The sequence below is a fragment of the Ursus maritimus genome, unplaced genomic scaffold (assembly GCF_017311325.1).
Source record: "Ursus maritimus isolate PB19 unplaced genomic scaffold, ASM1731132v1 scaffold_11, whole genome shotgun sequence".
Taxonomy (NCBI): Eukaryota; Metazoa; Chordata; class Mammalia; order Carnivora; family Ursidae; genus Ursus; species Ursus maritimus.
In genome coordinates, this window is record NW_024423453.1 from 43,945,472 (window position 1) to 43,964,155 (window position 18,684).

General features: G+C 39.8%; 1 protein-coding gene across 4 annotated transcripts in view; it reads left to right on the plus strand.

Annotated features, from left to right (window-relative positions):
* Nucleotides 1-18,684, plus strand: part of GUCY1B1 (guanylate cyclase 1 soluble subunit beta 1) — a 47,670-nt gene that overhangs the window by 2,086 nt on the left and 26,900 nt on the right. Inside the window, exons 1-5 of one of the 4 annotated variants that reach the window (XM_040626390.1) lie at nucleotides 78-243; nucleotides 901-974; nucleotides 11,422-11,460; nucleotides 16,773-16,873; nucleotides 18,472-18,590. In XM_040626390.1, the coding sequence (XP_040482324.1) occupies nucleotides 18,498-18,590 (93 nt within the window). In that variant the 5' untranslated portion in view covers nucleotides 78-243; nucleotides 901-974; nucleotides 11,422-11,460; nucleotides 16,773-16,873; nucleotides 18,472-18,497. Of the gene's footprint in view, nucleotides 1-77; nucleotides 244-900; nucleotides 975-11,421; nucleotides 11,461-16,772; nucleotides 16,874-18,471; nucleotides 18,591-18,684 lie in introns of those variants that run through there. The other 3 variants (XM_008685531.2, XM_040626391.1, XM_040626389.1) reach the window with 3 other exon arrangements.

Sequence of the window (18,684 nt, forward strand, 5' to 3'; positions counted from 1 at the left end):
AATTCCCTCCTCTGTCGCTGACTGGTTGAAAACTGGGAGGCAACGACCAGCCTCCAGCGGCTCGACTCTCCATTGGCTGCGAGAAGGTGGCAATCAGGGGGAGCCGAGGCTGCAGCGCCGCTTCCAGCTCTATGCTGCCGCCGCGGTCCTGTTGCGCTGTCGCTGCTGCAGCCGCCACCCGGGTCCCTTCGGCCGTGCCTCTGCGTGGGGGCTGCCTCCTCGGCTCCGGTCGCAGACACCATGGTGAGTGCCTCCAGCCGGATCCGGCTACGAACCTCACGCCTTGCCCCGCCGGGCCTGGCTGCTCAAGGGAACCAACCGGCCGCGTCCCCCGAGCTTGGCGCGGGGGCGGGGGCAGAGCACCGCCGGTTGCGGGAGCAGTCTCGCTGTTTTGCCTGTGACCTGGGCAGCGGTGGTGGGAATGCTGGGGTCGGTGACTTTGCTTCTTAGGGGAGGGTCTGCCACTCCGCGTCGCGCCGCGACTTACCGGGCTCGGGCAGGGGACTTGCGGCTAAGGCGCGGGGGCTTTTCGGCTCAGGCGGACCCCGCTGGTGTGGGTGGCTGAGGGCCGGGGGCGGGGGAGGTGCCGGGTTCGCGTCCCCTTCGCCACACTTTCCCGGATGCCCAGTCTGCCTCGGAGCGGTGACAGGTGAGCGGAGGGGTAAGAAGGTGGCATGGCGATGGGGCGGACGGTGGCGGAGAGGATCTGCCTTTTATTGGGGTGGACGTGGCGCGCCTCTGATGCCTCTTTTTAGCGCCGAGTACCCCGAACAGAGCGGAGCCAGGGGGCAGAGGACAAGGTTAAACCAGAGCTGTGGCAGCTGATGCTGCAGCCTTGCCCTCGAGCTCCTTCCCACCTACCGCTGGTCCCTGACGCTCAGGTTTCCCCCGTCCCTGCAGTACGGATTTGTGAATCACGCGCTGGAGCTGCTGGTGATCCGCAATTACGGGCCGGAGGTGTGGGAAGACATCAAGTAAGTGACTGGCCCCTCTAGCTTGGGCCCCGCTCTGGCGACGCGCGCGCGCGTGTATGTGTGTGTGTGTGTGTGTGTGTGTGTGTGTGTGTGCGCGCGCGCGCGCGGGGAGGGGGTAGGGGGCGTCCCGGGGCGGCCCCCCGCGCTGTCCCCAGCGCCTCACTGCATCCTCCGCTTCCTGCCTGGGTCGCGGGCGCGCATCCTCGGAGATGCCTCCGCCCGGCGCTCCCGGCTGCAGCTGCGCTCCCACGCTCCCGAGCAGGGACCCGGAGAGGAGGGGCGGCCGGGGCGGAGCTGCGAGGGCGAAAGCCAGGGGAAGGAGCCCCTGGGGTCACCGTGGCCTCCCGACCCGGCCTGAGCGTGGGAACGCTCTGCCAGCGCCCGGGCGGCTCCGAGCCTCCGCAAGCCGGGCAACTCCCACGCGGAGAGGGGCCCCGGGGACCACTAAGGCCTCCGCGACGTTCAAAGAGCCTGAGGCCTTAGAAACAAACAGGAAACCTTGGCTCGTTTAGAATTACACACCTCGCAGATCCATAAAATAGTTAAGCCTTCTTAGTGTGCTGAAACTCACTTCTCTTGAGATGATTTTTTGAGCAACTGAATCAAGTGCATTTACTCGTTTGAAATAAAGTAAAATTGGAATTGTTTTTTCTTTCATTTTCTCAAAATCTACCCCTCCCCTCTTTTTGGCTTCCGCTGTGGTGAAGGCTGCCTTGTAGGAGGGCATCCTAGTTTCAGTCTAGCTCTGGCAGTACTCTGGGTGTGGACGGAAATACCACAGCCACCTGAGATTTTAAGCCTGTTGTAACGGTGGGTCATCTCCTCCGGCACGTTGAACATTTCGATCGAACAAAATTCTCTTTTTCTTCTCCTTTGCTCTGGTGAAATTTGCATTTAGCAAATGAGCACAACCAATTAGCTACACCAAAACCATATATATAGGGGTTTTCATACTGGAACAGCACTCTGGCACATTGAATGGAGGTAGAGGGAGTGATTACCTGGGTGGGCAGAGGAGAACACATTGTTATTCTTTACTTTCATTTCCTGACCTCTTTGATGTCATTTTGTTATAGCAAGTAGGTAGTGTGTTCGTGCTATTTTTTTTTCTAAATACATTGCAATTGTTAGCAATCAATTCTAACAAGTCTTATTATGCAGTTACATGAAAATATCTGTTTCCATGGGAATGGGGGGGTTAAATCTTAGGCACTAGAATGCGACTTTTCCCTTCCTTGGGTCTGTACCTTTGAGCCTGGTTTCATGTTCCACGAGCCATTTATGTCACCCACGGGGCATATCCACATACTATAAAGAGAAGTGGAGATTTGGAAATTATGGATGAATCAAATGAGTATTTAGGCACTAAAGCTTACTTTGGGATTTGAATCTGTCTACTTTATTAATACCTTCATAATTTTTATTTTGCTTGTTAGAGTTACAGAGAAGGCAGACGTCAAAAGTAAGATTTTAGACAGCCTAATTTAAGTATAGGATTATCTTTAAGCCACTTTGCGAATGTATGAAAGTATCATGCATATCACCCACATGTTTTCTCATCCATAATATAGAAATCTCCAAATTTCTGGGTGAATATGCTATGACAATGTATTTGCAATTTTGAGAGCACAGTAAAAGATAGCTATTATGGCTAAATAGTTATTATGTATTTTAACCAGATTTAGAGTGTATGGCCTACCCATTATCAACTTAAATCACTGTTAAATACAAAGATGAAAAATTATACTTTATAGAGAAATGTATCAGAAATTTTCAAAAATTAAATTATCAAGTGATTTGTTTGTATTGGCCGCATTTTCCCCAGAGAAGGTCAGAATATCGAAAAATACTCAAATTCCACTGGTGTGAGAACTTAACTCTGTCAAAGTAGGCTAAGAATATTGTTATATTCTACTTTAAAAAACAGTGTATTTTTAATTAAACATCAATATCTTTTTACTCACTAATGTATCTCCAAGTATTTCTGAACAGTATTCTTAATCTGTTCAATTGTTAATAACTTAAATCATTCAAAATCTTTTTTTCTGGTAAAATGAAACAAATTGTGTGGGTCTTTTTATATGTACCCCTGCAACAATTATGTACCCCTGCAAGGGGAATACTACTAGTTAAACTAGTGTTGTAATGCAGGTGTACACTTTGATCCTTTTTTGTCTGAGCCTCCCACAATTGTGTTGGAGCCCTTATTGTCTTGGGTACCGTTTAGGATCTGGAATAGAGAGCATTGTTCAGTTTTCTGTGTTGAGAGGGATTAAAGCAGCTCATTGGTTTCCAACCCAGTCAGTACCCCTGAGGGGTTGACTTTACACTCCTTGGAAGAGCATTTGCTTAACACAGCAAAGAGAGTCTCACTGCCTAGGGGCAGGAGAGGAGAATTTGGAGGAGCTTAATTTGGATGTGCTCTTTGGAAGATTCTGATGCCTCCTCTCAATTTTGTCCTCTACTCCAGGAAGGAAGGATCACTGCAACCAGTGGTTGAATATACAATATACATTCTGTTTTAACTTTTTATGAAAAACTAAATGTGTGATTTGTTGTTGTTGTTGTCTCAGTAAGTACCAAATATCTCTATTTTCCTTTTTGGTCTGTGAGAAACTATATAAATTGATATTTATAAAACTTCATATAACACTTTTTTTTTGGTTTAGTAGGAAATGGCCATCCATTCTTCATGAGAAAGCATGCCAAACATTTAATGACAAATAAAACCCTAAGTAACAGATTCCAGACAGCAAATTCTAAGTGGTAGGAGCCAAAAATGCTTCATTGTAAACTCTGTATCCACTTACACTCCTACTAATCGTATAACCATTTCACAGAGGCTTTAAATTCTTCCTTTTAAGAAAAAAAAATCGTCTAGACTAAGGGTCAGCAAACATTCTCTTAAAGGGCCAGATAGTAAATAATCCAGGTGCTGCAGGCCAAAAGTCAAAATTGAGGATATTATCTAGGTACGGATGTAACTGTTAAAATGTGACTATCTAAAATGTAAAGATGATTCTTTGCTCTCAGACCAGACAATCTGGGCAGCGGACTGGATTTAACCCATGGGCTGCAGTTTGCTGACCTCTAATCTAGACCATCAGTACATATGAAAAAGAAAAAGAGACCTCTGAATCTACTTTAAATCTTGTTTTGTTGGTTTCTTTTCAACTTCCAGATGGTCCTTTCTAGAAGCCGTGGTTGCAAGGTGATGAGAAAAAAAAATCAATCATTATTTCAGAGAAAACACGAAGTCAGGATATAGATATTAGAAAAGCACCTAATCACTTGATTTAATTATATCTGTTATTCTTCCATCATCCTGGAGAAACTAATCATTGCATCAAATTAATGGGTTCAATTTTAGATTGGTTTAACTTCACTGAAACATAAAAATGGATTTAAAAAACTGAAAAAATCTGAGATGATTAAAGGTTTATCAAAAACAAACAAAATATCTTCCTAAAAACTAATTATTTTGCCTCGAGTGGAGCAGGCCAAGGAACAAATTAAAAATAGATTTGAAACTCCATAGTGCTATACAGTACATGGCTTAGCCCTTCTCTGTCTTACTAAAAAGTGTGAGATAAATATTTGGATTAAAATTTTATTTTATCTTATTTTATTTTTTTTAAAGATTTTATTTATTTATTTGACAGAGAGACAGCCAGTGAGAGAGGGAACACAAGCAGGGGGAATGGGAGAGGAAGAAGCAGGCTCATAGCGGAGGAGCCTGATGTGGGGCTCGATCCTATAACGCCGGGATCACGCCCCGAGCCGAAGGCAGACGCTTAACCGCTGTGCCACCCAGGTGCCCCATGGATTAAAATTTTAGTAAGAGATTTGAAAATGATGTGATCACACTGTTAGTTGGTACATGTTGGAGCAAATTCCTCTAGAAGGCTGTCAATCATCTTCTTTGAATAAAGAATTCATGTATGTTTAGTATGATTTTTATCTGAGTTAACCCACAGCAGGACAGCATACTTTTTCATTCATTGATTTATTCCTTTTTTCATTCTCTTGTTAAGCTTATTTTTAATGAGCATAGTGTAGTGTTTAAGGCACTGAGGGTAGAAAAGTAAGATATACTCCTTGCTTCTAAATAAAATTTTATCATACTACTAAAGCTTTTCAGAGTTATCAGGATATTTTTGTCTTATTTTTTCTTGATTTTTCTGCCTGTAACTCAAGCATAGAAACATGCTGATCTTCCAGTTTTGAAATTAGTGTATCTAGTTGAATTTGCTAATCCCAAATTAATCGTTACTGTTCATATAGGCAAGTGCTTTGCTATAAGCTAGTTATATGACTTTCCCAAGTTGCCTAAACTTTCTAAGCCTTTCCAAGTAAGGAAAACATACTACCTATTGTATAGAGATGTTGTAATATGTTGAAAAATGTCTGAAAATGCTTAACATGGTTTTTGAAAACTAACTGCTTAATAAATGGTAGCTATTATTAATTTCACTCTAGAACCAAAATTTTTGGACTTTTCTCTGCTCCAGCTCACCTGAAAGATATGAAGTTCTCCTTTAAGCAAAAGTAGCTCATTGAGGTCTACATAGACTAAATGTTCCCTCATCACTCTAGGATAAGTAGTAACTTCCTTGTCATTTTCACTTGTTTTTCTCTTTTGTCCATTCTGTGCAACTGGTACCAGTTCTTTGAATTTGAAGTGCCGTTTAGACTCTCCTCTTCTTTCATTCTGGCTCCTAGCACTTTCCGTTGTGCTGCTCTAACAGCACCATGACTGGGTTCTCTGTGTCTGACTTGTCCCACCACCCTCTCCATTCTGCAGATTATGGGAAGATTGTTCCTTTCATGATGCTGGTTCCATTTTGGAATCAATCTTACATTTTTCTAGTCCCCCCCCCCAATCCCTATTTATTGTTTGACTATGTAGCATATACTCCTCATATATATTTTATTAAAAAAAATTAAAACAAGCAAAATAAAGCACTGTGTTTGCCACATTTTATTTTATTTTTTAAGAGATTTCATTTATTTATTTGACAGGGAGAGAGAGATAGAACACAACCAGGGGGAGCAGCAGGCAGAAGGTGAGGGAGAAGCAGGATCCCCACTGAGCATGGACCCTGATGGGGGCTCCATCCCAGGACTCTGGGATCATGACCTGAGCCAAAGGTAGACGCTTAACTGACTGAGCCACCCAGGTGCCCCTATGTTTTGCCATATTTTAATCAGGTTTTCATATTCATGAGGCCATACAATTGAATTTCTATACCTTTCTGTACCCTTATTCAAGTAGGTTTCTGTATATTACTGGTACTCTATATTATAAAAACTGTTTAAAATTTCCAAAGTCCTTTCCTCTATGCAATTTCAGTTGAGTGCAACAATACCCATTTGAAGTTGGAAAGACTTTTCCAGCTTAATTTTTTTCTGCTTTATTGAGTTGTAATTGACACTTAACATTGTGCAAGTTTAAGACATCTGATGTGTTGATTAGATACATTTATTAAGTGTGAAATGATTGCCACCATAGTATTAGCTACCACTTCCATCACACAGTTACCATTTCTTTTTTGTGGTAAGAGCATTTAAGATCTACTCTCTAAGCAACATTTAAGTATATGATAAAATGTTATTAGTTATAGTCAACTTGTTAATCTTCTAACTGGCTGTCTTACCCTTTGCACAACAGCTCCCCATTATCCATACCCCCACCCCCTGGTAACCGCCACTTTACTGCTCTTCTCTGAGTTTGTCCTTTGTAGATTCCACATATAAGTGAGTGCAATATTGTTTGTTGTTTGGTTGTTTTTAGTGATAAAGCTGAGTTTCCAAGAGGTTAAAGGACTGTCCTAGGGGATTATATACAGGAAGCTAAAAGGTCGGGACTCCAACCCTGCTCTTCTGGTGCCAGAAGAGAGAATGCTCCTCTTAAGATAGAAATAGGAGGGGTGCCTGGGTGGCTCAGTCGTTAAGCATCTGCCTTCAGCTCAGGGCGTGATCCCAGAGTCCTGGGATCGAGCCCCACATCGGGCTCCCTGCTCCGCTGGGAGGGAGCCTGCTTCTTCCTCTCCCACTCCCCCTGCTTGTGCTCCCTCTCTCGCTGGCTGTCTCTCTCTCTCTCTGTCAAATAAATAAATAAAATCTTAAAAAAAAAAGAAAGAAAGAGGAGCTAATATCATATACATATAAAAATGGGACCATATTAATTGTCATACCCAGAAACTTCCTCAGTCCAAATAAAAAAACAATAACATATAGATAAAAATAGGTAAATTAGATCATTGTTAGGATCGAGATCTTTTTCTGTAGGAAGACCTGCAAGTTAGCCTGAAAGATAGAGGTAGGCACAGGACATTGGTTGATAAGCTCACTAGCATTTAAAGTCATTCTTACAGGCAGAAGTAGATGTCCATGTGTAAACCCCTTCACATACCTGCGGGTAAGCTCTTCACATAGGACTCTTCCGGAACCTGGACCATGTCTGGTGAGCAACGTGATGTGTAGGCAATAGGACAGGTCATAGCCTTATCTCAGGGTTTTTCTTTGATGATTTGAAGTATCCCCCTGAAATCAGGCTAGGTGTTTGACGTGCAATACTTGCAAATACTTTCTTCAATTTTTGAGAATTGAAAAAAAGAATCATAGAAACATTATTTAATTAGGTATTTCACAGGAGCTTTGCACATTAACATCAGAGCCAGAGGAAAAATTAGAAAATCTGTACTCTCCCTTTTGACCTACCTACCCAGACATAGCTGTGGCCAATATGAACTAGACATTTCTACCGTTCACAAGGAACAGCATCCTTTCCACTCTCTCGCTCTCTGCAGGAGAAGGGACTTGAGCACATGTTTCTCTTCAGTGTGCTGGAAAGCAATAGTTATGAGTTGATAGTGTGTAGACGTTAACAGGAAAACACAGTTTAAGAAATCTGTGTAACTGGCCCAGTTCAGAGGGTGACAACTCAGAAGACATGAGTACTTACAGCTTTTCCATCTGCTGCTTTGCTTCATTGTTCATTAAAGAGGAAACAGTTGGAAAATGGTGTTTTCGTGTCCAGTAAAATGGAGCACGTTTTTTCTGTCAAAAGATATTGAGGTTAAGAAATCTCTATTCCAGGTAAAGGCAAATATTCTGAAGTATTTTTTTGTACCTCTTTGTTCCTGTGGTTTGAGATCCATTGCATATTCTGATCTACTTGCCATTCAATGTCGAATGAGGAAGTACTGAACTGTTGCTTTATTAAAATTCTTTGTGATCAATTTTCAAATCACTCAAACAGGGGAACCATTCAGTCGACATACCCGGCTTTCTCTCAGCACCCCCAGCCTCATAGGCCAGTTTTCAGTTCCCGAAGATTGAATTTTATGTATGAGGACAACACCTGTGCTTAGGAGATTCTCCTCTTCACTCTCCCCATGCCCTACCCAGAACAGAAATGTGTCTCAGCTTGGAGATGGCAAAACAAATGTGACTTCTTCAGGGAAGTCTTCTGTCACCTCCCAAACTGCTTTTTCTTCATGGTACATATCAGGGTTTATACTTATGTATTTCTATTATGGATTCATGTTTGTTTTGTCTTAGTAGATTTTTTTCTTCTTCTCTCTCTCTCTTTCCCCTGTGTGTGTGTGTGTGTGTGTGTGTGTATGTAAAATCCTTTACGTTTTTAATTTCCAGAGAGTAGAACACAGGCATATTCACAGATTTCTTTTTCTGTAACCAGAATTTATTATGTCAGAATGATGACATTTATAACCGCTATTTAATACAATATAAGCTCTGTTGAAATGGGCTTTTTGTTTTGTTTTGTTTTAATATCAGCAAAGGCAGAAGATAGAGCAGTATATTATAGTGTCTCCTTTTGGAAGAGTCAGAGTTCTTCTGCGTCATCTCCCTGTGTGGATGGATATAATAAAAGATTGAAAACACTACTGTTGATTTACCAGTTTCATATACCAAAAACCAGCTACTGGATTGGGTTCAGGACAAGACCAAATCCCTTGGCAAGTGTCTAAAAGCTGCATAGATACGGTGCTGTTTAGAGTCAGTGCAATAAACTGTAGATAAATGTTTGTTATACTGAAATTAAATGTACAAACCAGATGAGAATGCTCAGCCTGTCATTCAGTTCTGCCTGTACCAGCTCGTGTGTACCGCACACTTATCATAGGGTTCCGCAGTCCCAGTCTCCACTATTGAAAAAGGCTTTATACTCATTGTCTCACCTAATCCTCACAACCACCAGAGAAAATAAGAGTGGTTCATTGTCCTCCTTTTATACGTAAGGGAACTGAGGCTTCAAGACTTTAAAACCCTGTCTCAGATCACTCAGCTGTTACACATCACAGGAGGGATTTGAACAGAGGTAGGCGTGCAACGATCATATTATGTGCTTTCCTCCAGAGAGAAGGACCTATGCATGACCTTCTTTGCAAAGGCAGCCAGTTTAGCATGGGCCTGGGCAACATGTATGCGGATCAGTATGACTCATTTTTGTTTCTGTTTCCCTGGGCTTTTCAAGCACTTATTCGGGTGATTTTGGCTCTGACATTTTTGGAGGCGGTTTTATTCACCAGCTAGCACATCTACTAAAGAAAACCAGAACCTCAGAAATTTTAAGCAACCTATTTATTTTTAGAAGAGCTGTGACTCAGTGTGCTCACAAGGTGAGTTCATGATGGAGTGCACACGCCAAGATCTCAGTAAATTCATTTGTCTGATGAAGCTACTGAAAATGGCCCGTAGGAGAGGTTTATGGATGTGTCTTCAGAATTCGGGCCGTTACTAATGAGACTCTTGTGGCAGCCTGTACAAAGAAAAAAAATGCCGTTATGTATCAAGAGTGATGTCACTTTGCCTCAATCTGTGTCACTCTTGACAGCATTTACTGTTACTGTTTACAGTAGTTGGGTGAGTGAACACATTGACTTACGGAGGGACCTTTATTAACTGAAAGAGGCTGCAAGCAGGAAGCGTCGCTGCATTTAAAGGGCCCGTCTCTCCCCTTGTCTCTCTCCGGGGCAGCTGCCTCAAAGCAGAGTTTCTTCTTTGCAGATTCAGACTTAGTGGGAATCCACAACTGAAAATCGAGGGGTCAGTAATACTTCACGACCACTCAAAAAAAAAAAAAAACCCAATGTGAATTTTTAACTTTGTAGATATTATATATAGTTATCTGTGTTTTATAAGTGGGGGATTTTAATTTTAGTACTGGTTGGACACAACTCAACATTGATGATGTCCTTACAGTGCACTGAAATAGACCATCTTGGGGCTTATTGTCAAGAAGACATCTACATTCTGTGTTTTAATTAACCGTGTTCTGCAATAATGGTTTTTAAAGATAATTGGTCAGGTTGATTGTTTGATGTGTGCTGACCTTTTCCTTCTGAGATCAAACCCTATATTGAGACTTTATTTTTAAGATGCCTGTTTTCAGGGGTTTACATCACAGAACACCTGCTTTCACACCTCTATGAGAAACCTCTTTACTTAAAAGTCAGGTCCTTCTAGTATACTAAACTTATCTGAAAAGTGTATAACAGCAGGAACTCAGTGTCAGAGTATGAATTCAGTTTTTGTACATTCACATTTCACAGTTAAAGATTATGTCCTTAATATGGAATTATGAAAAATGCTGCCTGGATATTTATGACAAATTGAGTACCTAGTCTTTAAAAATTAAATAGTTGGAAAACTAACTGCTCACTTTTGCCAATAATATTTGATTGTTTGATTTTTTAGTAGGGAGTTGAGAAACGTGAGGGAAATGGGTTTAATTAATACATTTGCTTCTTTTAAAACATTCATACATTTATGGAGCACGTGTTCTGTTCGAGCACTTGGGTTAGATGCCAATGATTAAAAAAGCAAAGGCAAAAGCCAAAACCACAGAACACCACAGTAAAAATACGTAGTACTTTTGGGGAAAAGTAATGAGTGTAAATAAATGATCAATTTAAATTTCAGCAAATAGCCATCATTAAAAGTTAAGTAGGAAATTGCTACTCGGAAAATTTTTCATGTACACCTACTTAATTTTTAAACACTTACTGTGGCTACAAATACAAGGAATATGATGATTTCTTATTCCATCTCCAAGTGAGAGCTTGGTCTTTATTTTTAAGTCCTTAGGGGAGATAGCATTTATGAATTCTTGGCTGTGTGAATTAAGAGAAATTACCATCAAATCAAAAAAATAAGAGCATCTGTAGTTGGACTCTTTGGATGCTGAATAAAAACTCCCAATATTTGATTGTCATTCTTTTCCTTCTCTTCCTCCACTTGCCATTTTGTCTTCTTCCTCTTGCCCCTCCTCCTTCCCCTTCTTCAACAACTAGAATATTGACAGTTGGCTGTATTGGGCAGTAAGTGGGTGGGAAACACTATTCTAAGCCCTTTATGTAGACTAATTCTGCCAACCAACGGGACTCCAGGTAAGCACTGCTGTTCCTCTATTTTACAGATGAAGAAACTGAAACACTGAGAGGTGAACCTGCCCGAGGTTAGTGCAAGCCCGTAGGAAAGTAGCTTAGCTGCTGCTTCTGCATTCTGTGTGAGAAAACACTATGACTTATGATACAGATGAAACCAGATGGGTTTCACTCTATCTAGGTTTACTTGTTAACCAAAGAAAGTGCCTTTTTCCCTCCACTTCATCCAACCTCATTTAAGCCACTTTAAAAATAAATCTTTCAATATGTCTTACCATCTGCTGACTTCTTTTATTGAATAATGCACCAAGTAGAAAAATGTAATGCTTAGCCCAAATACAGTTATTGAGTATATAGATAAAGATAACACAAACTACTGGAAGTGATACTGTTTGGAAAGAGGGGAAGACTGTATTCTTTTGGGGTTATCCAAGAGATATTTAAAATACTAAGAAACAGCAGGATATAATAACGCGAACTCGGATATAGGATGATAATAGCTCTGGTTGCCATTTTGATAGATGAACACTATTGAATATATTTTAATCCAGTTTACTTCTGGTTTCATATGATATTTGCTGTATCTGAAAGTTACTGGAAAAAAAAAGTATGTCCAAAATCTTTCATTTTTGAGAAAATTTAAAACTGTTTCCCATAGCAACCTGTGGCTTTTCTCACACATAAACTAAATATAATTTAAATAATAGGGAATTACATACTTGCTTGGCGTATGCAACAATTTAAACAAAGTTAATGCTCAGAAAATATATCCTGAAAGATGTGTGAGTCTAGAAAATTTGGTTAGTGTCGTTGGCTGAATTTGGATAATTTAAGCACAAAAGAAACTGCCAAGAAGATAAACCTTAAATATTGTTAGAAATGTTCCGTCTGTATATTTGACACATCCTTTATGTTTGCTTTTAAGAAAAGAGCTGGAAACTTATGGAGCATTATGAGGTGAGCTAATATTAGCTGAATTATAAAAATCATTTATGTAATCTGAATATTAGCTTACTCCCCAGCTTTTCTTTGCTGGTCACCCTCTGTGGTTTTAAGTAGCTAGTGAGAAAAAAACATCTCCAAGAGGAGCAAGGGAAGAGTGTAATGTCAGAAGGGGGCCCATTGACGCTTCCCTCAAAAAATAGTGACAGGTATATCTTTAAGATGTATCTGAGAGATGGTTATTATCATAGCTCTGTACCTTCTGGAGGCTAAACCATTTGACAGCATAAAGCCTGAACAAATATAAATTTGTCCAGAAGTTAGAACAGTGGTATTGAGAATTGAGACACATTGAGAAAGTATTTCTAGGACCTTCCTTGACCATATTGCCTGAAATTAATTCTTTTGCATACTACTCCTTTCGCACTCTAAATTCTCCTTTCCCCTGAAGAGGGAAAAAGATGAAGAATGACTTACGGGAGAAAGGAAAATGACTCCAGAAAGATTACGTCTTGGAGATCAATTGTACCTCCAAAAATCTTGCTGGGAAATTAATTTTTCCAAGGAAGCCTCTTATAATCACTATATTTAATATTGCATCCTTCCCCTTCTTCCTACGTCCCTATTCTTATCCCTTTATCTTCATCTACTTTATTTTGTAACATTCATCACCTCATGATAGGTTATAAAATTTGAGTATATATTTATTGCTCATTGTTTCTACCAGTTAAAATGTAAGCTCTTTGAGAGCAGGGATCTTTATTTCCTTCCCTGATATATTAAAACTACTTAGAAAAGTGCCTGGGGCATAATAGGTGCTCAAATATTTGTGGCAAAATACCCCTTGCTGGGGTGAGGTCGGGGGAGAGTAATTAAAGGGTCAGTCAAAATTCCAAAAGATTTCCAAGATAAATGTAAATAAGGAATCCTAAGTATTTTAAATAATTCATTAGAATTTAGTGTGACATTTTTCAAAGATGATGATTTCCTTCCATGTACTACTGTTTAATTTATATTTCAGCCTCCCCCAGGGAGCATGTTGGGCTGATCATTTCAGGAAGTAAAGCTTAAAAGATAAGGGAGCTTATTTTATTAAAACAAGAGAAGGGAAAAAAGGAATGCATTGACTCATGGTTAGGGGATTTCTAGGGAAATGGCCATTCTTCTAGTTTATGGAGAGGGATTGAATATTCGGTTTGTACCTCATTCATTTAACTATTGTTACGGGTTGGTGAGTGTTTCTGAGGAACTGAGTTTATTATAGAAATTTATGTCATCTGACTTATCCCAGTGGGAAGAAAGAGAATAGGGCACAGTGAGAACATAAAGTAATTTATACTTTTTTATATAGTTAATTAAAATGTATCTATTTTATTGGAATACCCTAAATTAGAGGCTTCAAAATCCTAATATGTTGACCAATGCTATTTTGTAATAAAATGTTAGTTGGCAAAATGAGAAAAATTAGGTTATCCATATCCTTCAAATCAGCAATCCCATTTCTAAAAATGTATTCCATTTTTACATAGAAGTACAATTATTAGCTACTAAGATACTCATCACAACATTGTTTATATTTGAAAAAATAAAAGCAATCTAAATGTTTATTAAAACTTCAATATGTCTATACAATGCAATTTTAGGCAAAGTACAGAAATGTATTTATTCACATGAAGAGATATCCACCAAGTACTAAGTTAAAAAAGGAGATTTTAAGGTAGTATCTATCTGGAGTGAGTCATGCATACAAGTATATTCAAGCATGCACAACTCAAATATATTAGCACTGGTTTGGGGATAGTGGAGGATTCTTTAAAAGGTTTCCCTGCCTATATTTTATGTTTTTACACAATTAGAAATTAGAATGTGTAAGACACATAATAGCATTTATCAAGAGGTAAGTCAGTGTTTGTACATTATGTCTTCATAATTTGGGGCTGTTTCACTGACCTCTGGTATTAAAAAGACTTGAGGTTTGGAACGTGTGTTCCCGTCCTTTCATAGCTGTGTATGTACCACAAAAGGAAGACTGCCACATCTTCTCTACAGCTCTTTAATTTTTTGAATACGTAGCCATGGGAAGCACTATGGTCATTAGTAATATATATATATATAGACACACATACACTCTCAACAGCTTAGAACATACTTTCGCACACTGAGTCTCTTACAATGTGGTAACTGGGTTATATTATTGCTCTTGTTTTTAAAAAGTGGGGGTTTAGGGGCAGCTGGGTGGCTCAGTCGTTAAGTGTCTGCCTTCGGCTCAGGGCGTGATCCCAGCGTTCTGAGATCGAGCCCCACATCAGGCCCCTCCACTGGGAGCCTGCTTCTTCCTCTCCCACTCCCCCTGATTGTGTTCCCTCTCGCTGGCTGTCTCTGTCAAATAAATAAAATAAAATCTTTAAAAAAAAAAAGTGGGGATTAAATGCTCACGTGCTTTGTGTGAGTTGTCCAAGTTCATTCAGCTGGTACATTCTGGGCTCTGAAATTCAGAGCTCGGGGCCAACCAGAATCAGCCTCTTTTTTTTTTTCCCATGCAATGTTATACACAACTGCAGGCAAATAAACGGTATGTTCTTAAGAACACAGGATACTTTTTAAGAATATCTCCATCCCCCCGGACCTAACACATGCCACCGTTTGGAGTTTATCCCTTGAGCAGATGCTGGTATTCTAGCCACAGACAGCAGCTGCGAAACACAGCTTCTGAGAGAGAGAGGGACCTGGCCTGCCCCGGCAGCATTTCATAAGTTCTATTCAAGCTACCGTGTTGCAAGTTCACCTGATGATAGTGGCTGCTTGGTCTTGCATTCTCCTGGCAGCCTGCGGGGATTTAGATGAATCGGATTGAGAGATTTCCAAGCTCCACCTATTTTTGTGAATTTAACACTGGAAAAGATATCTACAAACTTGTCAGTTCTCTTCTACAGCTGGCAATATTTTGAATAATATATTTCTCCTTCGGACACTTGTTTGAGAAAAATAATCCAAATCTTACCAAGATAAATATATTTATATGATCATGACAATGACGAAAAATGGTAAGTATAACTTCCTTTCATGAATACTGTATATATATTTTGAGCTACTGTATTTAGTTAACTAAGGATATGTTAGGAGATTTTATCAATCCACTTGGCACCTCAAACCTAGTATGTTTAAAACATAACTTTTTTTTTTAAGTAGGCTCCATGCCCAGCATGGAGCTTGAACGTGGGGCTTGAACTCATGACCCTGAGATCAAGACCTGAGTTGAAATCAAGAGTTGAACGCTTACCCAACTGAGTCACCCAGGCGCCCTTGGTCTAACCCACTCCTGCTCCACTCCACTTCCAGCAGCCTTTCCCAGTTCAGCCATTGGTGACAACATCCTTCCAGTTGCTCACGCCAAACCCTCAGTGTCATCTGTGTGTGCTGTCCTTCTCTCACACCCTGTATCCAACCCATCAGCAAATCATGTTGAATTTGCCTTCAGAAGATATTCAGTTTGTACAACTTCTCCCTCTTTGCACTGCTTCCACTCTGAATCAAGTTACCAGCCTTTCTCACCCAAGTGTTGGCAGTAGTCTCCCCACTGGTCTCCTTGCTCTGTCCTACACCCTTCTGGTCCAGTCTCAATGCAACAACAGGATGGATTCCTTTAACCTAAGTCAGTTCCTCTTGCTGCTCATGTCACAAAGGCGAAAACCATCCATCTCTTTGAAGTAAACGCCACAGTCACCCCAATGTCCACCCAGGCCCCTTGTTACCACTCTGACCCATTCCCTTACAGCTACTCTGCCCCCACCGCTGTTTGAGCTGGCCTCTGCTGGTCCTCCAATGCCCAGGCCCTCTTCCCCACATTGCTCATGGCTCACTCGCAGCGCTTCCTTCAGACTCTACTCAATGGCCAGTATCTCAAGGAGGCTTCTTGGCTTTTGTACTCAAGCTTCCTACCCCACTACCTTTATTTGTCTTCAAACTACTTACCATTATATGTTACTTATTAGTTTTATGCCTGGTCTGTCTCCCCTCCTAGAACGCATATGTCGCAAGAGGTCAGGTTTTTTTTGTTTATCTTGCTAAAGGCTCAATACCTAATGCCTGGAACCATGCCTGGTACATATAGGGACTCAACCAATATTTGCTGACTATTTGTTAAACCAAAAGTTATTTCTTGATTATAGGTAATATCAGGCACTGTATCGGGCATTAGAGTACTATATAAATGCTAGTCTTGCTAATCTGTGCTTAAATATGTCATTTTAATTTGGGGAGGGGAATGTGAAATGATTTCTTCTTAATCATTAGACTTTTAGGCAAATGGCATCAATTTAAACAAATTTGCCGAAAACATCTCATTTCAGGTGTAAAACCACTATTTATACAATAGTTTTAGCTATAGTAGCTATTCTTTTATTTCAACATTTGCCCCCTGTCTCTTGTTTTTGTTTTCCAGAAAAGAGGCACAGTTAGATGAAGAAGGACAATTTCTTGTCAGAATAATATACGATGATTCTAAAACTTACGACTTGGTTGCTGCTGCAAGCAAAGTCCTCAGTAAGTTGAATGTGACTTTCCTTCTTTGGCTAAGTTACACATAGAAGCCCAAAGGAATACATGAACCAAGATCCTGTTGTAGAGTTACGTGGGTTGTACACTGCACAATGGTGGAGGGAAGGCTCAGGCTTTCCAGAGTCCTAGTTTTCATTTACAAGCTCTTTAGAGAATGGAGAAGCTCTCTGCATCCGCTCACAGAAAACCATGTGTTGGGGTGGAAAACAATTATTGTAATGTAACAATAACTTCAGTTATGTTGTCAACAACACAGTAATTACAGAAGTGTAGTATGCAGAAAATATTGTCCCCAAATTTCTCTTGCAATCTCATATTCCATTAACTATTGGTAAAAGAAACAAGAAACTGAGATCTACATCAGGGAAAGCTCAAGCAAAGCAGGCAAAGTTCTAAAACGGCTTCATGGAATAATGAGCTGTTCTCAAAGTTATTCTCATGTGCTTAATTTACATCAAGGCTATTGTTTGGATAGAATAGGAAGATGCTTTTTAGCTTTGCCACTGATAACTAGAAGAGCAAATATTTATTGCAGAATACAGTGAATTAAAAAAACGAATACAATGAATAACAAAGAATTACAAAGAAAGTATGGTAGATTGTTAATAATAAAAATATTCAGCCTCATTAGTAATCAAAACTGAAACATATGAAATTTGAAAGCACGGTGGCTTTCAGGTGTGTTCGCCACCAAAACATATATTGGTAATTTTTAAAAATTAAGCATCTAGTGTAGTCAAAACTAGAGTCAGAGAGGAAATTGCACACATTGTTAATCTGATGGTAAATTAAGACAACATTGTAGAGAATAATTTTGCATCATTAGTCAAAGCCTTTAAAAAAATGTACAAACATTTTTCCTTAGGAATTTTTCCTAAAGGAATTCCTTAGGAATCCTTAGGAATTTTTCCTAAAGGAATTATTAGATCTATTTGCATTAAGATTCATGTATATTTTCATTATGGAATGAAAATATACAGGAACTTGTATTATCAAAATTGAAAAAGTCTACATTTTTGATAAGAGTGGATTGATTAAATAAATTGTTGTGTCCCTAAATTAAAGAGATGGCAATTAAAATTGATACTACAGGAAAAAAATATTTCCTAAAGATTTTAGGAAATATTAATTATTGAACATTAAGAAAAAAAGTAGGATATTGGGGTACAGGTTATACGTAACCAACTTACTAAGTATGCATATTTACATGACAAAAACCATTTTTCACCAGAATACTGTCATGTGTATTCTTGATAATTTTTTTCTGTGTTTTTCAGAAAAAAAATCAGCTAATACATTAAATATAGGTTTAAAAAAGTCCAAAATTAAGTAGTTTGTTGTGCTAGCTGAGAAACTGATTGTTTTGCAGGTAGGTACACATCTACGCTACTGACATGTCAGTGTTTTGTCTTCATAGATTTCATTGTATTGTTCAGGCCAGAATTTTTTGTGATCGATGACTACTTGCACAAAAATTGAGGATATTTTAGTTTTTAATTATGCACCTCTTTTCATTCTTCCCGTTTACAATATTCTAGCTGTAATATGTTTTATTGTTGTTGTTCTCCCAAACCTATAAATAGATCTCAATGCTGGGGAAATCCTCCAAATGTTCGGGAAGATGTTTTTTGTCTTTTGTCAAGAGTCTGGTTATGATACAATCTTGCGTGTCCTGGGATCTAATGTCAGAGAATTTCTACAGGTAAGCAATTTGAAGTCTGTAGTTAAAGGTTCTGAGTTCGTGATTCTTAAACCGAGGCTCCAGAAGACTTTTGCTCAGCCAGCTAGTGTCTTGC